Here is a 19836-nt window from a genome sequence, read left to right on the forward strand (position 1 = left end):
AAGGCAAGAGCTAAAGCTCTGTGAAAATGAACTAATTCTGGGGGGAAAAAAAGGCACTGTAAAGGATTTTCTTTTGTTCTATAGACAAAATATAAAACCCCACACAAAGAAAATGAAACACCAGCAGCATAATGAATATAGTGTACTTTATTAGCAATTAGGAAAAGGGAGATTAAGTAAAGGGTGCTTTTGATGTCTTACAAATGTCAGTAAATGTCACAGAAGCTTTATGGAAATACTGGCTGGGCCAATCAGCTGATTACCACAGTTCACATAAGTTAGAAATAATCTTTCATCAGTGATGTAGTCCACAGAACACATTTTCTTTAAACCAGCAATTAACATTGCAAGGGAAAATAATTACTGTGGAGTACAGTTCTTAATTTGTATCACTGAAGATCAGGAAGGGCTTTTTGTCCCCCAGTAAGAGTATTTGAGGAATAGAGTTCACTGGGGCTGATGATGCTGTCTTTTATGTATACACACATAACATACAATTCTCTGTGTCATTTGTGCCAGGATTTATATCCAAATCTGGTTGTTTTGCTATTTTGCACTCTGATAGTGGAATAAAATATGCTGCTTTGGTAGGAAAAGTTTAAATTGTAATTATAGCTACCTACAAAGTGTTAATAGAAACATGATTGAATTCAATTAAATTTCATCATGTGATTGTAATTCCCTATGATGTGCCCACAAGATGTCTACAAGGCACCATTGTGGATAAATCCCCAAACTGTCTCCAGGACCTCAGCATGCTGGAATTCCATTCTTAAATGCCTATATAGTAAAGCATGAGGTGTGGGGAATAAACACAGTGAGTTAAAAATCTGCATACAGCTGCAGTACCATGGTTTCATTGGGATTATGGATATTTGGTGAAATGACTTCCTTGACTGGAGTGTGGCAATGGTGGGATACAGACTCCTTCGGAAGGATGGGAAGGAAAGACGAAGAGAGGGAGTTGCTCTTTATGTGAGAGAGCAGCTACAGTACATGGAACTCTGCTCGGGGATGGGAGAGGAGCCAATGGAGAGTTTATGGATTAGGATTAAAAGGAGGATGGGCAAAGGCGACTTTATTATGGGTGCTTGCTGTAGGCCACTTGATGAAGAAAAACAAGTGGATGAGGCTCTCAAAAAACAGATAGGAATGGCCTCATATGCACAGCAGGCTGAGAGAGGGGGTCCTTCCTCCCTGCTCAACACGTGCAAGGCCATGCCTGGAGTCCTGTGTCCAGTTCTAGGCATCCCAACACAAGAGATGAACACTCTGGAGAGAGTCCAGTAAAGAATGATTAAGGCAGTGGAGCACTTCACATACGAGGGAAGGCTGAGAGAGCTACAACTCTGGACACCAGAGGAGAGAAGGCTCCGGGAGATCTTATCAATGCACACAAACACCTGAGAGGAGGGTGCAAAGAGGACAGAGCCAGCCTCTTTTCTGAGTTGCCCAGTGACAGGACCAGAGGCAATGGGTGCAAACCAAAAGGCAAGAGGTTCCTCTGAACATCAGCAAACACTTTTGCCCTGTGAGGGTGACTGAGCAGTGGCACAACCATTCTGCAATGTAACTTTATGTAATGATTTAAATTACAATTCTTTATTTAGTAACTGATATATAGATAGGATTTTTCTTGAGAATACTATTCCCTAGAACAATAGATTTAATAATTTAGTAGAAGAAGAGGAAAACTTGACAGAAAAACAAAAATATGAGTTGCATTTAAGAGTTTAAAGGTATTCCCCGTCTCTTCTATCACCAATCCACATTTAATACCTTGACTACCAGTTTAGGGTTATAAGATTTCTCTCCCAGCTGTAGTCTCACTGATTTCAACATGATATAAATGAAGTCAGGATTGATGCAGGACATCTTTATCCCTCATTGTTTTAATTGCTATGATTAGATATAGTAACAATTCAGATTCATCAGAAGTCTCCTGAAAGGTATGAAAAAATACGTAAACTCTCTCTCTTTCCCTCTCTTTCCTTCCTTGGGATTGAGTTTAATAATACTACTATATTATCATGGATATCACTGTTTTGGAGATGATTAAAATGGTTTTTGTTCCTTAATTCTGATATACAGCCTTTGCTGAAGTTGACATTTTCCACTTCCTGGGTTGACAGACATTGTCAGTCAGTTCTGTGTGATAAATAGAGAGTATACATGAGGAGAAAATGCATCACAAAGGCAGAAAACCTTCAAACTCTTACCATTTTACATGTTACAATGATTTCAGACAGAAACAAAGACAATCTTGTGTAACATATTTTTAAGTGGCCTCCAGCAGTAGGTGAAATAAACTAAGCATCAATATTTTAAACATGTTCTGCTTTTGCTTTAAAAAATTCAATGCTTTATATGTATAGTGCAAACTGTACATTAGGATATATAAAAAATAACTCTGTTTTAATGGTTATTTTGTTAATAACTAGGCTACTTTAGGAAAACATATATACGTTTTAATAAAATAATTCTTCTTTGCAAAAAAACTCCAAACTGACAACTGGTTCTTACAACCACTTCGTTTTGATTAATGTAGAGAGTATAAGGATAAGTGGTGACTTTTCCTAAAAAAAACCCCTTAAACTAAACAGACAAACCTCTAATTTTTAAAATACATGAAGCTATTGTGAATTCAGTAAAAGAAAAGTATGTGTTGTTTTAGCATATTTGCCTTCCTAGGCTGTTCCTTGGTGGAGTAGGGAGATTGTTCTGGAAACTACTTAATCCCTTATAAAATATTTAGTGCAGATTTTTATTTTAGTCAAAAACAGCCAAAAAACATAACACATAAAAAAAATGGATATTAAAAAAACCTCCAACCAAGTCTGAGGAAAATCTTATCAAATGTATTTTCATTCTGAGACCACAGGATAGTGTACAGAGTCTACTCATAGAAGTAGAAATGTAGGCTTGTGCCAAGTTGATTTCAGCAGCAGGAGAACCAAACAATGTTTCTTTGTTCAGTCCAGCGTTTTAATGAATGGGGACCTGAACAACTGCCATAGGTCAGGTTTCTTTTTTTCTTTTTAACACAAGAATTCCCTTCTGCTTATTCATACCCGGACATCTATTGGAGGTGCCAGGAAGTAAGGGCACTTCAGGTCCACTGGCACTTCTCTGCTTTCTGTCTTTACCTGATGTACAGGCTGTATTTATTACATTAAAATTTGGAAACAACATGAATATTGGCTTATGAAATAACTTTTTGGTGTATGGCATTCAATTAGTCTTCCATCTTAGCTCAATGCTTCTGTGTCTTCTGGAGTGGAAGCTGCCACAACCTAATGAAGCTGAAACTTTCTTGTTTTAACTCTCTGAACATCAGCTAAAGATCTCGGCTTGTGGAGGGAGTTTGGGTATTGGTATATTGACTTAGTGCATCTATGAAAGACCTTTTGCTGCTGCTCATATGATGTGTCTTTAAAAAAACTCCTGCCTTTCTCACCTGAAATCTTAGAATATTTTGTCAGTGACAAGACCATCTACCTGCTCTGACTTTTCCCTTTAGAATAAGCTACAGTAATAGGAAAAAGATATAAATCTACTGATGAAAAAATCTATTTGCTGTATGGTTAGTTTCTGGAAACTGAGAACTCTCAAGATTATATCCATAGTGAAGATTGTAGGGGGCTGTGAAAATAATATTTCTATTTATGTGATAGATATTATTACATCCAGGGATGTGGAAAGAAATGCTAAAAAAAATTACTAATTATAATTTATCTCTTACCATTTTAAAACATTGGTAAGAACAAACACAAATTTTGAACAACAAGGAACTGCTGTGATCTTTATCAATAAAAATGGTGGAAAATATTTTTATCTTTCCTTCTGACAGTGAATCAAGTTAAGCAAATACAGTCTGAAAATGCATTGCAGACTGGAGTTTTCATTTCTGCTTCTTGCAAAAGAATTTCAGAATACTCCTCATCTTACATTACTTGTTGTGCTTCCATTTTAGTTTGTTCACCCCTTACCTTTCCCAGTCTCACAAAGCATTTTTTGAAATCTGTCTTTTCCTTTTCTGCCCATTTTCTCTTAAATAACACACAGTAGAATAGCCCTGGCAAACGGACAATATAACTGAGTGAGAAAATTTAATGTGTGACATGTCTCAATAAAACCTAGTGCAAATTACAGAATCACTGAAAAAAGTTGCTTAAAAGGTTACCTTTCAGATAAATTTAAATAAGTGAACCTCTTTGGTGAGTAAAATGTGGCTTAAAGCCATGCCAGTTAAATCTGCCAACTGAGGGAATACCACACAGGATATGAGCTGGTCTTTTACAGCTTTACTTACTGAAAATCTTTTACAGTAAGTGCAGCTAATGTTAAACAACTGCATCATTTAACAGTTCAGTTCATGATGCTTAAAATAAATATATCCATTGTGGAAACTCTATATCAATTATTTTTTGTTGACTTCATGTCAAATCTGCCAACTGTTGTGACAATGTTTAGAGAGAAAATCATTATTATTCAACTAAATATCCAGTCAAGCTGCTAATATTAAATGTGCACTAGAACACTGAGTGAAATGGCAAATGCTTCCACGGTGTGTTTTGGCTTCACATTGCTAATATAATTACTTAGAAAAAAGCTAATAGGTTACAATTTGTCCTCAGAATGAGGAGACATTCAAGGCTTATTTGAATAAAATCTAAAAGATAGAGTAATTTAAGAGTGTACTGAGGTCTCATTGTTAATGTGATACTTGGATAAAATTGAAATGTCGACACATTGCAGAAGAAAGTAGAAAAAAAATTGCTACATTATACAATTTAAAATGGCTACTATAAAGTAAGAGAGTAAGAGTGCATTTAATAGGCTAGTATTAAAATAGTCTGTCATTTTGCAAAGGCTGCAAAAACTTTAAACTGTATTGGAAAATGTCCTATACATTATAGCCTATTAAATTAAGATTTAAAAAGCACTTGAACTGTATTAATGCCTACAGTAAGTTTTCTAACTAAAGGGAAGTTTCTTAATACAGTCATATCTGTTGTCTAATTATTTGAATACCAATCACTAAAAACTCATAGAGGGACTTCTGAATTTGAAATTGAAATAGAAATAGGTGTGACAAATCTTAAAGTCTTTATCTGGCATTGTCATAAATCATTTTGAATTCCAGAAGTAGCTTGTGTGATAAAATAGATCTGACTAGCCCAATCTTCTCTCTGTTTTTCACAGTAGCATCTTGTTGCTTTTCGGTGAAAATAGGGTTAGCACTTTGTATGCTATTAGAAAAAAAGTCCACATACTTTATATTCATTCTGGGAGATTTCAGAATTTAGTGGAATTCATGGAGGAAGGTGGGGAGAAACCCTAAATTCCTGAGTGGACAGGTTTAGTTTGAATCACTGGATGCCAATTAACATGGATTTCCTGTGTTGTAATTTTCAAGTAATTTCCAAAGCGGAATAATTATGTTGTTCAACTAAAGTCCTTTGAAAGTATTTTTACAAAGGTCTTTTACAGATCTAAAAAGTTGTTGAGCTGAATTTGATTGGGGTATCTTTTCATGAACTCATTTTGTTTATGGTTGCACTTACCCTAAAGAAGAATATAATATGTTAATTAACTCTGGGTTTTTTTCCTGCAGTTGAAGAAAAAGTATATCTGTCTCTTAAAACCAGTTTTTATCTCTGTCTTGGATCGGTAATTCAGTTTCATTTTTAAGTATTCACATAACACTCCATTTTGTGGCCCTCTGTAAATATTATCTTCTGTTTAACAAGACCTTCCTTTTCTATTTATATGAAATCCTTCTGGATTAAAAAGTTTGTTCAACCAATTTAGATAGAAGATATGTAAAAATGTCTTTCATGGTAATTGCAATTTCTGTATGATGAAACAGGGCTATATAAAATAATACCAGCTGACATTCTGATTTCCTATAAAGTGAGAAAAAATGTACCTAAAATACATATACCAGTGCAGCTGAAAAGGGAAGTATTTCTGTAGAAGAACAGCAAGAAATTCACTGAAATAGGAGTTTGCAAAATATCAGTGACAGATATGAAAACAAAACCACATCTTCACAGCTGATCATTTTGTGCAATGAAATTGCTAAACGAAACAGATGTCTTTCCGTTTCTCAGCTTGGCTGACATGAATCACAGATGCCCATTAGCCAAAATAACTATAGGAAACACTTTATACTAAAAGTAGCAGAGAAATATTTTCGCAGAACATTTTTTTAGTACTTGAGTAAAATGAAAAAGCTCTGCAGCGCTGATTGACACACTGGTCATGAATTTCAGAGCTGGGTAATGATTCACTGTAAAGGGCTGTGAAGCACACTGGGCAGCCTTTAGTCACCTTGATTCCTCTGGTAACATCTAGCTTGAATTAAGAGATAAAAAACCAAAATGAGAGGCATTCTCTTTCCTTGTTTATATATACTGTGCATTTTCACCCCTTGAATTATATCTGGAAGACTTGCTCATTGTATCTATAGCTTGTGTTTCCTGATCACCCAAAAAGACCTTTGGAAATGTTATTCTGAATTTGAAGTTTTTCTACAAGAACTCTGGACTCTTATGTATATGCATACAATTTAAATTGGATTGCCAAAGGCATTATTAACATTTTTTTAAACAACACAGTGTTATAGCTTTAAGTGTTCTTCTAAGCTATGAAGGTTGGTATTCCTTTTAAACATGTTACTGTGAAATTCAACTCTCATCTCCCTAGAAGTCTTTATGTGGATGTTTCAGTCTTTTACTCAGCTCCCTTTCCAGACTTTTGGCTAATATATGTGTGGGGGAAAAAACAAACAAACAGACAAAAGATCCCGAACAATCCACACAAACCAAAAAACCCGCACAAGTATAAAGTTTGAATTTGGCAGAGGTAATAGGTTAATGATTTTGTGGGCATAAAAAATAATTTCCAAATTACCTTACTAAGATTTACACATAGCTACAGGAGAGGCAGTGGAAAGCCATAGAAAATGATAGTACCTTACATATTAGACAAATAAGTATATTAAAAGATCTTTTCATGCTGAATTGGATCGAAATACAATCGTTCAAAAGCTTAATAGTTTTTAGTTCAGGGATTTTCTTAGTTTTCTGATTTAGTTCTCCTCACTACTCTGTTCAGGCTTGTAGTGCCAGGCAACATTTTAAGGCACCAGAATATGATTATTGGGATTGCTAAATTATTTTACAAATTCCTGGCATGGTTTTGTTAACTATCACTCTCCAAAACAATTTCCATGCATCACTTGTACGTTAAATTTGTCCAAACACTCTTGGTGGGAACTGTTTGCATGGAGTTATGCTATTCTGGAGATAGTTTATTAGAATGGATTTTGCCAGACTGCTAACTGGTTTCTGAGTCAAAGAACAGATATTGCAGCATCAATACATTATTGTCAACTTTTGTGAGAATTTACGAGGCCTGGCTTTGGAAAGCATATGGGAAAACTGCAATGTGCCCATTTAAAGATCCCTCTCAAACAGGACCTTATTTTATATTTTTTTCAGACATCTAAGGAAGAGCAGCCTCTTATCATGCTCTTCATCACTCTTGCTGTGAAAATATTTCATAGAGTGGTCATGGACCAGCAGCAAGTTCCTAGGACCAAAATGTTTTAGAAGATGAAATTATATTCTATGAAGACATGGAGGAGAAAACACTTAACGACTACTTACACTAAATGACCTTTTAAAATGGGACACAGCCTGGAAGATACTGTTGAGTCCCTTAAAAAGAAGGGTGAAAGGGTTAATTGGAGGCGTGAAAGGTCACAGTTTTTGTGGACCATCAAGGGAGGAGACTGAGGAATTAAAATTCACTTTAAAAATTCATTCCTCAAAAGAGGCTTGAGAATGGCTTGAAATCTTCAGTTTGAAGTCATCAAGAGAAATAGAAGCAAAAGAAAGAAATATATTTATTTGCAAAAGATTTTTCTTAACATCTACCTTCCTACTCTTTATTTTTGGTGGAGTTTCCTATTTTTTTTAATTTATTGTAGAATGAAAAGAAACAGTAAGAAGATACTCACTTTGTAAAGTAAACATACATGTGTGTAGTGTAAGCGAAGTTTAATAGCTCTAAATACTTTGTAGAAAATCAAAGTTCAGAACATAACAGTATTCAAATTTCTACCATGAAGGGTTTGATCCAAGATTCCTGGTGACTTCTGTCTGTTCCACATATTTCAAGTCTGTGGGAAATGTTCAGTGTTTGAAAATTTTTCACAACATAGAAGTTTACTGTTTGACTTCGGCTTATCCTACCAGTCCACTCTGTATGTTTGGTTTCAGCACAAAAGACAAGGAAAGACACATTCAAAATAATATAGTATATAATAATTGAATATTTTTACTTCTAATACTTTAAATGGGTGCTATGGAAGACAATACAAAGGGATCATAGATGAAAAAGAGAAATATATTCTTGGCTGCATAGCAAGGGGGATATTTATACTATGAGGCATGTATGACATTTTTCATGATCTGAAATGTAAGCTTAAACTAACCAAAGCTCTTCACATGACTGAATATAATCTTACTGCAGATCTAATCGATGTTGTTATTATGTGTTTAAATAACTATTTTTAGAAATAAAAAATGCACTAGTTCTGTCAAACTTTTTGGAATATTCTGATATTTCTTGGGTGTGACTTTAAAAAAAGTTTTTATATTTGCATTTCATTTTTGTTGAAAGAGCTTCTGCTTGATTTGATCTTTCTGCTGAAGTCAAAAGTAAGTTTACAAACAGAATATATTTCATGGTGAAAATAAATCTGAGTGCCAGTTTCTTTCAGTTAATTATAAAATCAATGAGATTGGAAAGACCTTTCCAACAAGGTGATGAGACAAATTATGATAACTGTATCCAAAAGATCAAATAAGCCATCATCCACACTACTGTACTGAACAAAAAACCATAATTGAATAATTTTTTATATAAAGATAGTCAGGGCAGCAAGTTATATATGAGAAGTCAAGCTTTATACAACTTATATAATGGGTGTTAAATCAGTATTGAATGCTTAATAAATTTGGGGGATTTTTTTCCTTTAGGCTATTTACATTAGTTGATGGAGTGAAAGTGATAATGACTTAAAATGAAATGTTCCCCAATCTAGGAGAACTATAAATAATACGAAATGAAATTTTAAAAAATTATTATTTCATGAAACCAGTGGTTCTGTTTTCCTTAATTGTCTTGTATTTAGCCATGTTCTTTATCTGCTTAGTGAATTTACAACTAGCACAGCAGTTGTGAATTTTTAATAGGATCTCTTCAAGGAAAGAAAAGGTCAGTATTAACATAAAAATATACTTTAAGAACTGTGGTGCAAAGGTTTCTTAGCAGAGAACAGGTGTTGCTGCAAAAGCAAAATCTGCCAGAATAGTCAAGTGAAAAGATGCTTGGAGCTAAGTTAGGAAACACTGTCTGTCAGTCAGGGTGAATGAAAATTACTTTCTTAAGGGTATTAACCACATTTTTTACATACAGAATAATTTAACATATAATAATTTTTTTTTAAAACCTCCATCCGTTTCATTGCTTCTAAACAAAATTCTGTATTCTTCCATTTCAGCTTCATTCTGACCAGGATAAGGGAGATGGATCCCTCAAATACATTTTGTCAGGAGATGGGGCTGGTACTCTTTTTATAATTGATGAGAAAACAGGAGACATTCATGCAACTCGGAGAATTGACAGGGAAGAGAAAGCCTTTTATACCCTGCGTGCCCAAGCTATCAACAGAAGAACTCTAAGACCAGTGGAACCTGAATCTGAGTTTGTCATCAAGATCCATGACATCAATGACAATGAACCAACATTTCCAGAAGAAATTTATACTGCTAGTGTTCCTGAAATGTCAGTAGTAGGTGAGTTCTCTATACTGAAGCACTGTTCTCCATTACTTGACAAATTATTTCCCTGTCCTCTCAAAAGTCAGTCATGTAGAATTCTACCTGATGACTTAAGTAATTTTCATTTTGACTTGTTTGTTCAAATATTGAAATTGCATCCAGAAACAGATTTCTATTATCTGAGATCTATTTCTACTTGGAACATCCAAATTATTAGCTTTACAGTTCTTTGGAATATAAATATTAATAGATAGTAGGTAATGGTGAATCATCCTCCTCCTCAAGAACTGTTAGAATAAGATGACTAAATTAGCCTGTTGAAAGCTCAATAAATTTTTTTCTTTCATTTTCACTGGAAGTTTCCAGTGGTGATAAGAACTGAACGGAGAGCTGTCTCCACTCTCTCTGTGGCTGAGGAAAATTATATATTGACTCATGTGATGTTGATGCACTGTCTGAAGGTAGACACCCTCTTTATTTTCTTTTTTTCACTTTTTTGCTGTATACCCAAATCCTCTTGTACTTTCACACCCTCCTTTAACTCCATCCATGAATGAAGCCTTCAAGAATATTAAACAGTTGTTTGAGTAAATCTTTTTCTGTTTGCAATGTATTTTCAGTTCTTATCTTAAGTACAAAGTTGTGGCCTGGATCATGCCAGCTGGTGAATTTTATAAACAATAACATTTTGGAATATGAGCTATTGTTGATATTAGTGCATACAATTCTTTAGGAATAATTTTGAAAAACTTAAAAATATATGAAGTTTATTTTAAAAATTAGTTTTAATTTATTCACTGTGTAACTGTAGCTACTATAATGTTAAATTCTAAAAATTCAGAGAACAAACAATAAATTCAATGGAACTTTTGGCTATTATTAGGATTTTAATTACTTCCACTGCCTGAATAGATCAAACAGGTGTTTTAGATTACTAAATTAGCCTGTTGAGATGATTAGTTTTTGAGACATTTTATATACACAGATATTGAAGATTTAGTACTTACCTTCCTGGGCCTTAGAAAACTCTAAAAGAGAAAATAAACTATTGAAAGAGAATGGCCTCAGCAAATCTGTGCAGCAATGTATGGAAGCATAACACCAATAGTTTTTTATTCTTAATATCTCAATCTGCTTTCAGTTTGTGGTTGAATAATTTTTAAAAGTTCCAGCATTCAGCAAGTCGTTTTTATTATAAAGCAAAATAAATTTTAAAAAAAGAAAGATAAAAAAAATCTGACAGATGATTATGTAGGCCTGCACTGAAATGTCATCAAATCAGTCCATGTAAAGAGAAGAATTGAAAAGTCTTCCACCTTTACTGTTCCAAAATCTAATAAAATGTAATACAAAGTTACTAATGGACTGATCAGTTCTAAATCTCCATAAACATATACAGCTTTAGGTAGAGCATCTTGAAAGTGCATCCTGACAGAACATTGCTGCGTTTTCTAGAGAAGCCTATGGCAAGATTACAGTAGGGTTGAAAAAATATGGCTTAGAGTTTCTACTTTATTTCTCATGTTCTTTCTATAAATTACAGAATGCATTGTTTAAAATGTGATTGGAAACATTTAAAAAAGTTACTCAGTGTTTTCATTAAATATTATGCAAATATATAATATTCAGTTATAATCTATAGATTCCTAATTTTATCAGTCTCAATTCCAAAAACATCATCTTTCTCTTTAAGTGTGCTCAAACATTCACGGCATTATTTCAATGATTCTAAAGTATTCAGATTCCAAGATTCCAGTGTATTTGTACATCTGTATATAGATGATAAAATTTTGAAACTGCAAAATTTCAGCATTGAAACAACAAAAAAGAGATAAGATGATAAGAAAAATGTATAGAAAAACAAAGAGCAACAAAAAAAAGCTTGGGTGCACTTAGTGTTTTAACCTTGTATCTTGCATAAATAGCTGTGCTGAAACAAATGGACTTTATTCTGCCAAAAAAATGGAAATAATTTAGAGAATTATAACTCAGTTCAAATCTATCATATTCCTGGATTTCATAAATGTGGCCATTCAGCTGCTAGAGTGACTGACTGACTACCCGATAGGTAGAATTTTCTTTTACCTTTATTAATTTTAGCTTTATGGCTGATCCCTAGAGGTATATGTTCATCTGTGGTCCATGAGAGAATGACGTGATTTTATAAAGTATTCATCAAAGTTGATTCATTTCTTAATAACACTAATTTAATTATCCAACTTAAAAAAATCTATTCAGTAATCACAAAACTAAAGGCTGAATGTAGAAGGGGAGAAATCTTCTAAAAGAATAAGCTGCATGAAACTTTTGAGAAAATTAATTAGAAGATTGAGAAAATTAATTAGAGATTGTGAAGTCATGTTAAAATTCTTCACATATTTGTACATTAATAATATACTATCACATCATTAATTACAAAATATTTTTAAATTAGTATTTTTCTGTACAATTCAAGCATTTTTAGTACAGCAGCCTACATGAGAAATTTATGAAAGAAGAAACAATTATATTTTTTTATGACAATTGCACTTCCCCATACAAAGGAAAATAGGAAGAAATTCCTGCATTTCTCTATTTTTGTCTCTCCACATTATTTTTTTTTTTTTTTAGTTATATTATTTTGAGCAGCCCATTACTTGCCCAGTACAGTTGGCCATGGGCTAAGAAAGTGTTAGGCTTGATGTAAGGAATGCAGATAGAAATTGCAGTCTTGGATGTTATTGCATTGTTGCATTGAATGTCTCCTGTAGTACCCACTTCTGTGAGAATGTAGAAACATTTAATCTTTCTATAAGTGTCTGGAAACATTGAGCAGAGTTTAGGATATAAGTATTTTCTCAGTGGTATGTCCCAGATAGAGAAATGACAAAGCTGAATTACTATGGCCCTTACCTGAGTATGTATGAGTTATATGGTTCTATAAAAAGTATGGTACTATCAGGACTGTAATATTTTCATTACCTAATCCAGCATAGTCAACACAGTATAGCACTGTGCTATACATTGGGAGTCTGAGAGAGAGATTACTGGAACCACACCCTGCCTTTCCTGGGTCAGACCTGTCAAGCAGACAGCACATCATGTGAAGGATTCCCTATCCTCACTCTGTTCCACTTAGCTGAGTGCAGTGACTTAAGGGATAGGGGAGAACAGTGACAAGTTCCTGCCCAGTCCTGCAGGTGCATCTATTCCATGACTACCTCGCTGTTGCAGGTGTCCCTGCATAACAGGCGGGGAAGGTGCTGATCTCACCTCTCTGCTGATTTGCAATAGGACACACAAAAAACGGAATGAAACTGTGTCAAGGGAAGCTCAGACTTCACATTAGGAAAAGGTTCTTCATTGAGACATTGGTCAGTCACTGGAACAGGCTCCCCAGGAAAGTGTCAGAGTGTATTGAATGCTTTTCTTAGTCATTTGGTTAAGTTTTAGATAGTCCTGTGAGAAGCAGGAAGTTGGACTTGATGATCCTTATGGGTCCTTTCCAATTCGGTGTTTCTATGATAGAATTATCCACTAAAATCTACATCATTATTTTTATAGAATGACTTGCACTCCTGCTACTATTGGTACAACCAAGTTTGATAGTTTACTATTGTCCTAGGTTACAATGTAAGTTGTAACCAAAAGCAAGTATTGTATTATCATCTTCACAAGCTGTTAAAGCAGGTGGGGCAGTGTTTGTTATCTCCTACCATGATTCATCCCTGATAACTCCCTCCAGGGGATATCTCTGTTAATGGGCAATCAGGGACCCACCGCACGACTCATAGAATTACATCAACCCATTGTGAGATGCTCTGCCCAGGGGGAGGAGCCAAGCATTCCTACCTGGATATAATCTGGGGTTTGGAACAGTAGGAGCAGCCCTTACCTATGGGACTCCCAGAGGACAAGAGCTACACCACTGGACCTTCAGGTGAAGACCAGACCTTTCTACAGGATCACTGCTTCAACAGGACCACTTCATCTGGACTGCTACCACCACCCTGACTAACAGGGTGTTGCTGCAGTACCGTCCTGTGGCTAGAACACTGTCCTGGTACCAAGAAAACTGCTGCCTGCCCCAAGCGGGACAGATGGAGTCCGATGGTGGCATGGGGGAAGCCAGCAAAGCACCTGCTCGTGTTCGCCTGGCTCCCTGATGGCTAGGCGCACAGAGGAGGCAGGATAAAGCGGAGGGACTCCACGTGGGGGAACAGAGTTCATTGCAGGGTAGAAACCCACGATGAAAGACCCAGCCACCTACCTGCCAGGCTGGTTTTCTATCCCGACAAGCAAGCATGGAAAACACACAGTAACCAATGATACATCAGCCAGGGGGTGTTACGAGGGTGGGGAGAAGGGATTACAGCCCATGGGGAAAGTGGTAGGAGGGGAGGAGTAACACAGGCCAATTAGCTGCTGAAGAACACAGAACTCTTTGGAAATACAACCGAATATGAGAAATAGGAGGAAGGGAGAGCTGCAGCTACAGGTAAGGCACAGATCCCAGCCTCTTGGGTGCTCTGTTAAGGCTTTTGGGACCGGCCCTCAGGTTGGTCATGGTTCACCACAACAGGGTGTCAGGTTATATCCTGACTCTGTCTGTGTTCTTGTACTATTGCATTTATTTTAATTTTCCTATTAAATTATAATCGTGAGTTGTGATCTCCCACTGGTTTCTTTTCAAGCTAGCACAACTATCAATCAGATACAAAGGCTGGACCACTAGAAAGACACACAAACATAGCCACACAGTATTTTATAAAATTTCAGTTTATTCAAACCGACTTCATAGAGAAAGACCCTTTTATATATAAGTAGGATGGGTGAGTGGCAGTAGTAAAATGGGGTGAAAAGCAAAATAAAAGACATGTCACTTTCATTATCAAAGGTGAAAGAGGACCTACTGCAGATAAATGGTAACAGACATTAGATGTCATGCCTCTTATTGGAGGACACAACACTAGAATAATTCTCTTTGTTCATTGTTTTGAATTCCTGTAGATGTTGTCATCATCTTTTATATGTATTTTTTACCACACAAGTGATGTTTTATAGATAATAAATATTTGTTCTTTTTTTTTTCTTTATTATACTTTAAACCCATGTCAGTCTTTAATATGACTAATAACTTACAACTTGTATCTGTGCCTTTTATTTATGCTATTCTGTGACTGCGTTCTCAAAACCTCTGCTATCACCTGGTGACTGGCATTCTCAGTCCTGGTACTGAATACTGATGTTTCAAATGGGCTTAATCTTATCTCTACTTTAAGCAGTGTTAAAAACCCAGAAAGTCAACAATTCTGCAGTTTTGCCACTGTGTTGTCTATTTCTATGCATCTATACTTGAGCCACAATGGCGAGGTGTTCATATGAACCCTGTATGCACTTACCTGAACACCAGAAGGACGACAAACAGGGTATCACATAATACAAAGAAAATAATTAAATGCTTATGTAGAAAAACTTGAAGTGATTGAAATCTGTGCACCCTTGGAGTACAGGATTTGCTCCATCCTGAAGTGCCCTGTACTAGAAGGAACTGTAAGATGATCAGGAGGTCAGAAGAACACTATGAAGCCTTTATCTATTCCATATGCCTCTATCTTTAAGGTAGCAAATCGTGATGTAGCCATACACCAGCCTCTTTCAGACCACAAACAGCAGATTTCTTCCTCGGGCTGTGGTACCAGATGGGTACCTGAGAATATGGCTATTTCTATTATCAGAGTGCCTTAACAAGAACAATTCTTTGTTCTTGTTCATCTTTCTTCTGATGCTCATTAAACATAGAAAATAGAGATAAATGGGCCAACTTCAGGATCTTGCAGCCGGATCGATATCCTAGAAGACAACTTATTCTCCTGAAGTCTTTGTACTGATTACTGGATATTTCATCTTCTTTCACTCTTTCCTTTCCTTACTTTCAGAGTTTATGACCCAGAATATTCTTAAGGTTTTGACAACAGTCTTCTGCTCTGTCTATCATATTTTTCACCTATCTCTTTCTGCTCATTTGGAGATTTCTTTTCAGAACTGCAGATAGTCTATTTTCCTCTAGATGGATTTTCCTGTGGATTTTGCCTATTAGAGTATTTTAGAAAAGTTTCCAGAACTTTTTATTTAGACTTCTTTTTATATATTTATATATCTTCACAGCCTATATATCCTCTAATCATTCCTTATCCTTATTTCATCTTGTAAGTGTTCTACTTCTAAATTATCAATATAAGCTTCGGAAGATGTAACCTCCTTCTGGGTATACATGTGATGTACAGGGTGCCCTGTTGGCCTGTCATCTCTACCTCTTTACATGCTTTTTCTTTGGACAGCAGTTAGAGCTCCTTAACTTTCTACCTTGGCTTCTTATACACTCCCTCATTAGTGCAGTTCACCAGTTCCCAATGCTTAGTCCTCTCTGCCACAGAGTTCATCTTACAACACTTCCTTCTGGTTTCCTATTAACAAAGATATTTTAAAATCTTTTTTTTTTCATATTAAGTTCTCTCAGCAAACCCTTTTGCATCTTCTGACTTATGATATTTCAAAAACACAAATTACTATATTTTTAGATTTTCTACAAAGCTTGATTTCACTCTGCACACAAATCCTGCCAAAAGGAGATGGGACAAAAAATAATAAAAAAAAAAAAGTAAAGCAAAAAAACCTAAGATGAAACATTATTTTTCCTTTAAAAGGACATCTTAAAAGAGTTGAAATTATCCACTTCTGTGCTTGTTTACAACTTATTGTTTTCTAAGTTGCATGAGTACCATGTAGTCAAAGATCTTTCTGACATTGAGTTCTCTGAAAATGCAGCCCTTTTCAGTTCTTTTCTGTATTCCACAGCTTGAAATAGATTATTTCAAGGGAAAACATGTGTCATTATTTCTGGGGAAAATAGGTGTCATTATTTCCTGTCTTTTCCACCAGAAAGAGCAGAAAATTTCTATTAATTTGGCTTGTTATTTGTATGGATAATTTACTATGGAGGGTACTTGCTCTAGTTAAATATCACATAACTCAGCTGGGAGTAAAGAAACCAAAATCTAAGTTTAGAATCCAGCTCTACAGTGGATATTTTGTGTATTCCTTTTCCTAGATAATTATCTCTGGTGATTTTTATCTAATATGTATGCATCACAAAATGAATTGTGAGGTCGAAGTAATTAATACTTGTACTGTGTTTGAAGATGCTTGCAGCAAACATCAGCAAGGGCCAAATATATTAATTACTGTTATAGTCCTAGACCCTGGGGAGAGTCAAACACTATAATTAAAGTTATGTTAAAATATGCCTTCTGAGAGCTACAATAATCTGACAAAAGACTGTTTGTTTCTGGGCCAGGTTTACCACTGTTGAATTCTAGTTCATGGTATCGTAAAATCGGCGATTATGCAAGGAGAAAATAACAGAATTCACTGGTGTGTTATTAATAAGGTACATGGTGCCATATTAATAGAGCCATAGAACTGTTTGAGTTGGAATGGACCTTAAAGATCTTCTCGTTCCAACATCCACTTGGTTGTTCAAAGCCCCATCCAGCCAGGCGTTGAACACTGCCAAGGATGGGGCATCCAGACCTTCTCTGGGCAACCTGCTTGTCCCAGTTTGAGACAAATTTGGAGGAATGTCCAAATTTGAACGTCCTCTGATAGAAGGCAGGTTACAGCCACCCCCACCCACCAGGTTCAGGAAAAATTTTCCTCGGAGGAAAGTGAAAGGAAAAAACTATTTATTTAAAAGACACAATGCACAATGGAAAAGAATGATGCCAGATAATAAAACCTCGCTCTGTGGAGAGAACCTGATAAGATTTTAGAGTCCTTTCTTTGGGTGTGGTCTCTCTCTCTCTCCTATTCGGAGCCAGGTTGGCCTGGGCCCCTCCAGGACACAGTGTAAGGTCTGCTGGTGTGTTAGGTGAAGAGAAGAAGAAGAAACCAAAGTACCAGGAAAACAAAGGAGTTTAACTCTCCATCTTTCTCTTCCAAGAAAAGGAGCCAAGAGCCAGGAAAAGCAGGAAGGTGCTTGCCTCCTCTCCGCAGCAGCAGCAGCAACTATCTCTGTGTCCTTGGAGCACAAACTGCTTTGAAAAGTTTGTCTGGCTTTTTTTCTTTCTCTCACACCCAGTTTTAAAGACGCAGAAAGGCACAGGAATCATGTCTGGGCATAGAGCGGTGCTAGGGGATTCACATCATAAAGTTACCCAAGACAGTTTCAGTGTCTCACCACCCTCATGTGGGGAGAGATAAGATAGAACTGGGTTATGGGCTGTGGGACGTGCCTGCAGAAGCACATGGCAGCACAAAGGAGCGCATGGCAGCACACAGAGGCTTGTCTCCACCGGACCCTGGGGTAAGAAGGTGTCACAGGGAAGACCCCTGCGGAGAGGGGCCTGCCGGGAGCTGACGGACGGGTGAACAGCGCTTGATCTCCCCATAGAAGGACATTTAGAAAGTGTGTTGCTGATGTGGCAACATGGGGTAGGTCACGTAGTGAGAATTACCATGTAAGGAAATACTGTGACTTCAAAAAGTAAATAAAACCAGCTTGTTTCTTTGAATAAACAATTCAGTTTCCCTGCTGGTCTGGGTCCGTGTCTCAGTCACTCTCACCCTCACAATAAAGAATTTTTTCTTTATATTGTAATCTAAACCTGGTCTTTTTCAGTTTGAAGCCATTTCCCCTTGTCCTATCCCTACATGCCATTGTAAGATGTCCATCTCCATCTGTCTGGTAGGTTATCAGTGTCTCCTTTATGCACTCCAGTAGAGTTCAGATCAGGCTTTAAATTCTGAAGGTCAACTACCTTCATCAGAAGTAACCTGTGACTATGTAAAAGAGCAAGGTCTAGACCAAGTGATGATCACTAAGTGATCTCTAAACTGTAGTTTTTAAGCCCTGGCACAACTGATCATCTTCAATGCCTTTGGATTTCTGGTCCAGGTTTCAGACCAGAATAAACAATATATTTGTTTTATTGAGAATCAGTGGTCTTCAGTGTACTGAAGCAAAGCAAAACCAGCTGGTGGTTTAGCAGCTGATGTTCACAATGTAACTGATACACTGCTAGCACTACTCCTGTTCACTTCTTGACATGGCTTCTGTCAGGTTTTTAATAGGGAATTGCTGATCCCCCTGTGGAAGCCTAGAGAACACATCTCTTTTCCTCTCATAGCAAGGGCCAAGATCAAAGGAGAGTTCTGCATCCTGAATGGCACTTGGAAGTGTAGTGGTGCCCTTGCACTTCTCCTGCCAACTACCTGACCCATAAAAGCCAAAGAGCTGAGGTAACGTTAAAAAGTAAAGTTCATCCTTACTGCTTTTAGTACTGCTTTACTGTCCTGATCATAACCCACCAATTGCAGTGTGATAGTGATGAAATTAAGGAGCACGAGTCTCTTCCCACAGACTTTAAAGGAAATAGGTTCAAATCTGCAGTTCTCAGAAGCGTCTGATAGATTTTTTGGGGTGGACATATGCATCCATGCTCATTGCAGCTAGAGAGAAGCACAGATGATATGATTTGCTCTGTCTCATTGCATGTGTACTGAGATAGTAATAATTAATATATGTTCATTATGACACTCAAGGCAGCAGTAACTGTTAGACATATATTATTACATTTAAAATGGAATTATTTTAATATATTTTAAAGTTATTAAACATGTTCTTCGGTTTGCTTCCAAATTCTTCTTCAAAGTTGATTCTCCTTATTTTTTTAGACTAAAATGAAATAAAAGTCTCATACAATTGACCTATTAATAGATATGTCTAGTTTGCACAAATGAAGGAAATGTGAAAACTAGGAAAAAGAAGTTATTCAGTTACATGTAAAAGAGACAAAGTATTTCCTTTCATGGATTTGCACTGTAGAGGTTTCTGATTAATACATCATGCTGTTGTGACATGACCTTGATTATGACTGTTCTCTGTTTTTATGGATATGAAATGGAGTTGTAAACTTTATGTGTATAATTCCATGTTGGT

The 19836-nt window shown here is 36.2% G+C and overlaps 1 protein-coding gene across 1 annotated transcript in view; it reads left to right on the plus strand.

The window, feature by feature from the left end:
- The window catches only part of LOC309572095 (cadherin-10), a gene marked incomplete at both ends in the record, with an annotated part of 60641 nt that overhangs the window by 15722 nt on the left and 25083 nt on the right, over positions 1 to 19836 (plus strand). The window contains one exon of the mRNA XM_082280105.1: positions 9578 to 9872. Within this exon, the coding sequence (XP_082136231.1) occupies positions 9578 to 9872 (295 nt within the window). The remainder of the gene's footprint in view (positions 1 to 9577; positions 9873 to 19836) is intronic.

Source organism: Coloeus monedula (genome assembly GCF_965178545.1).
Source record: "Coloeus monedula genome assembly, chromosome: 1".
Taxonomy (NCBI): domain Eukaryota; kingdom Metazoa; phylum Chordata; class Aves; order Passeriformes; family Corvidae; genus Coloeus; species Coloeus monedula.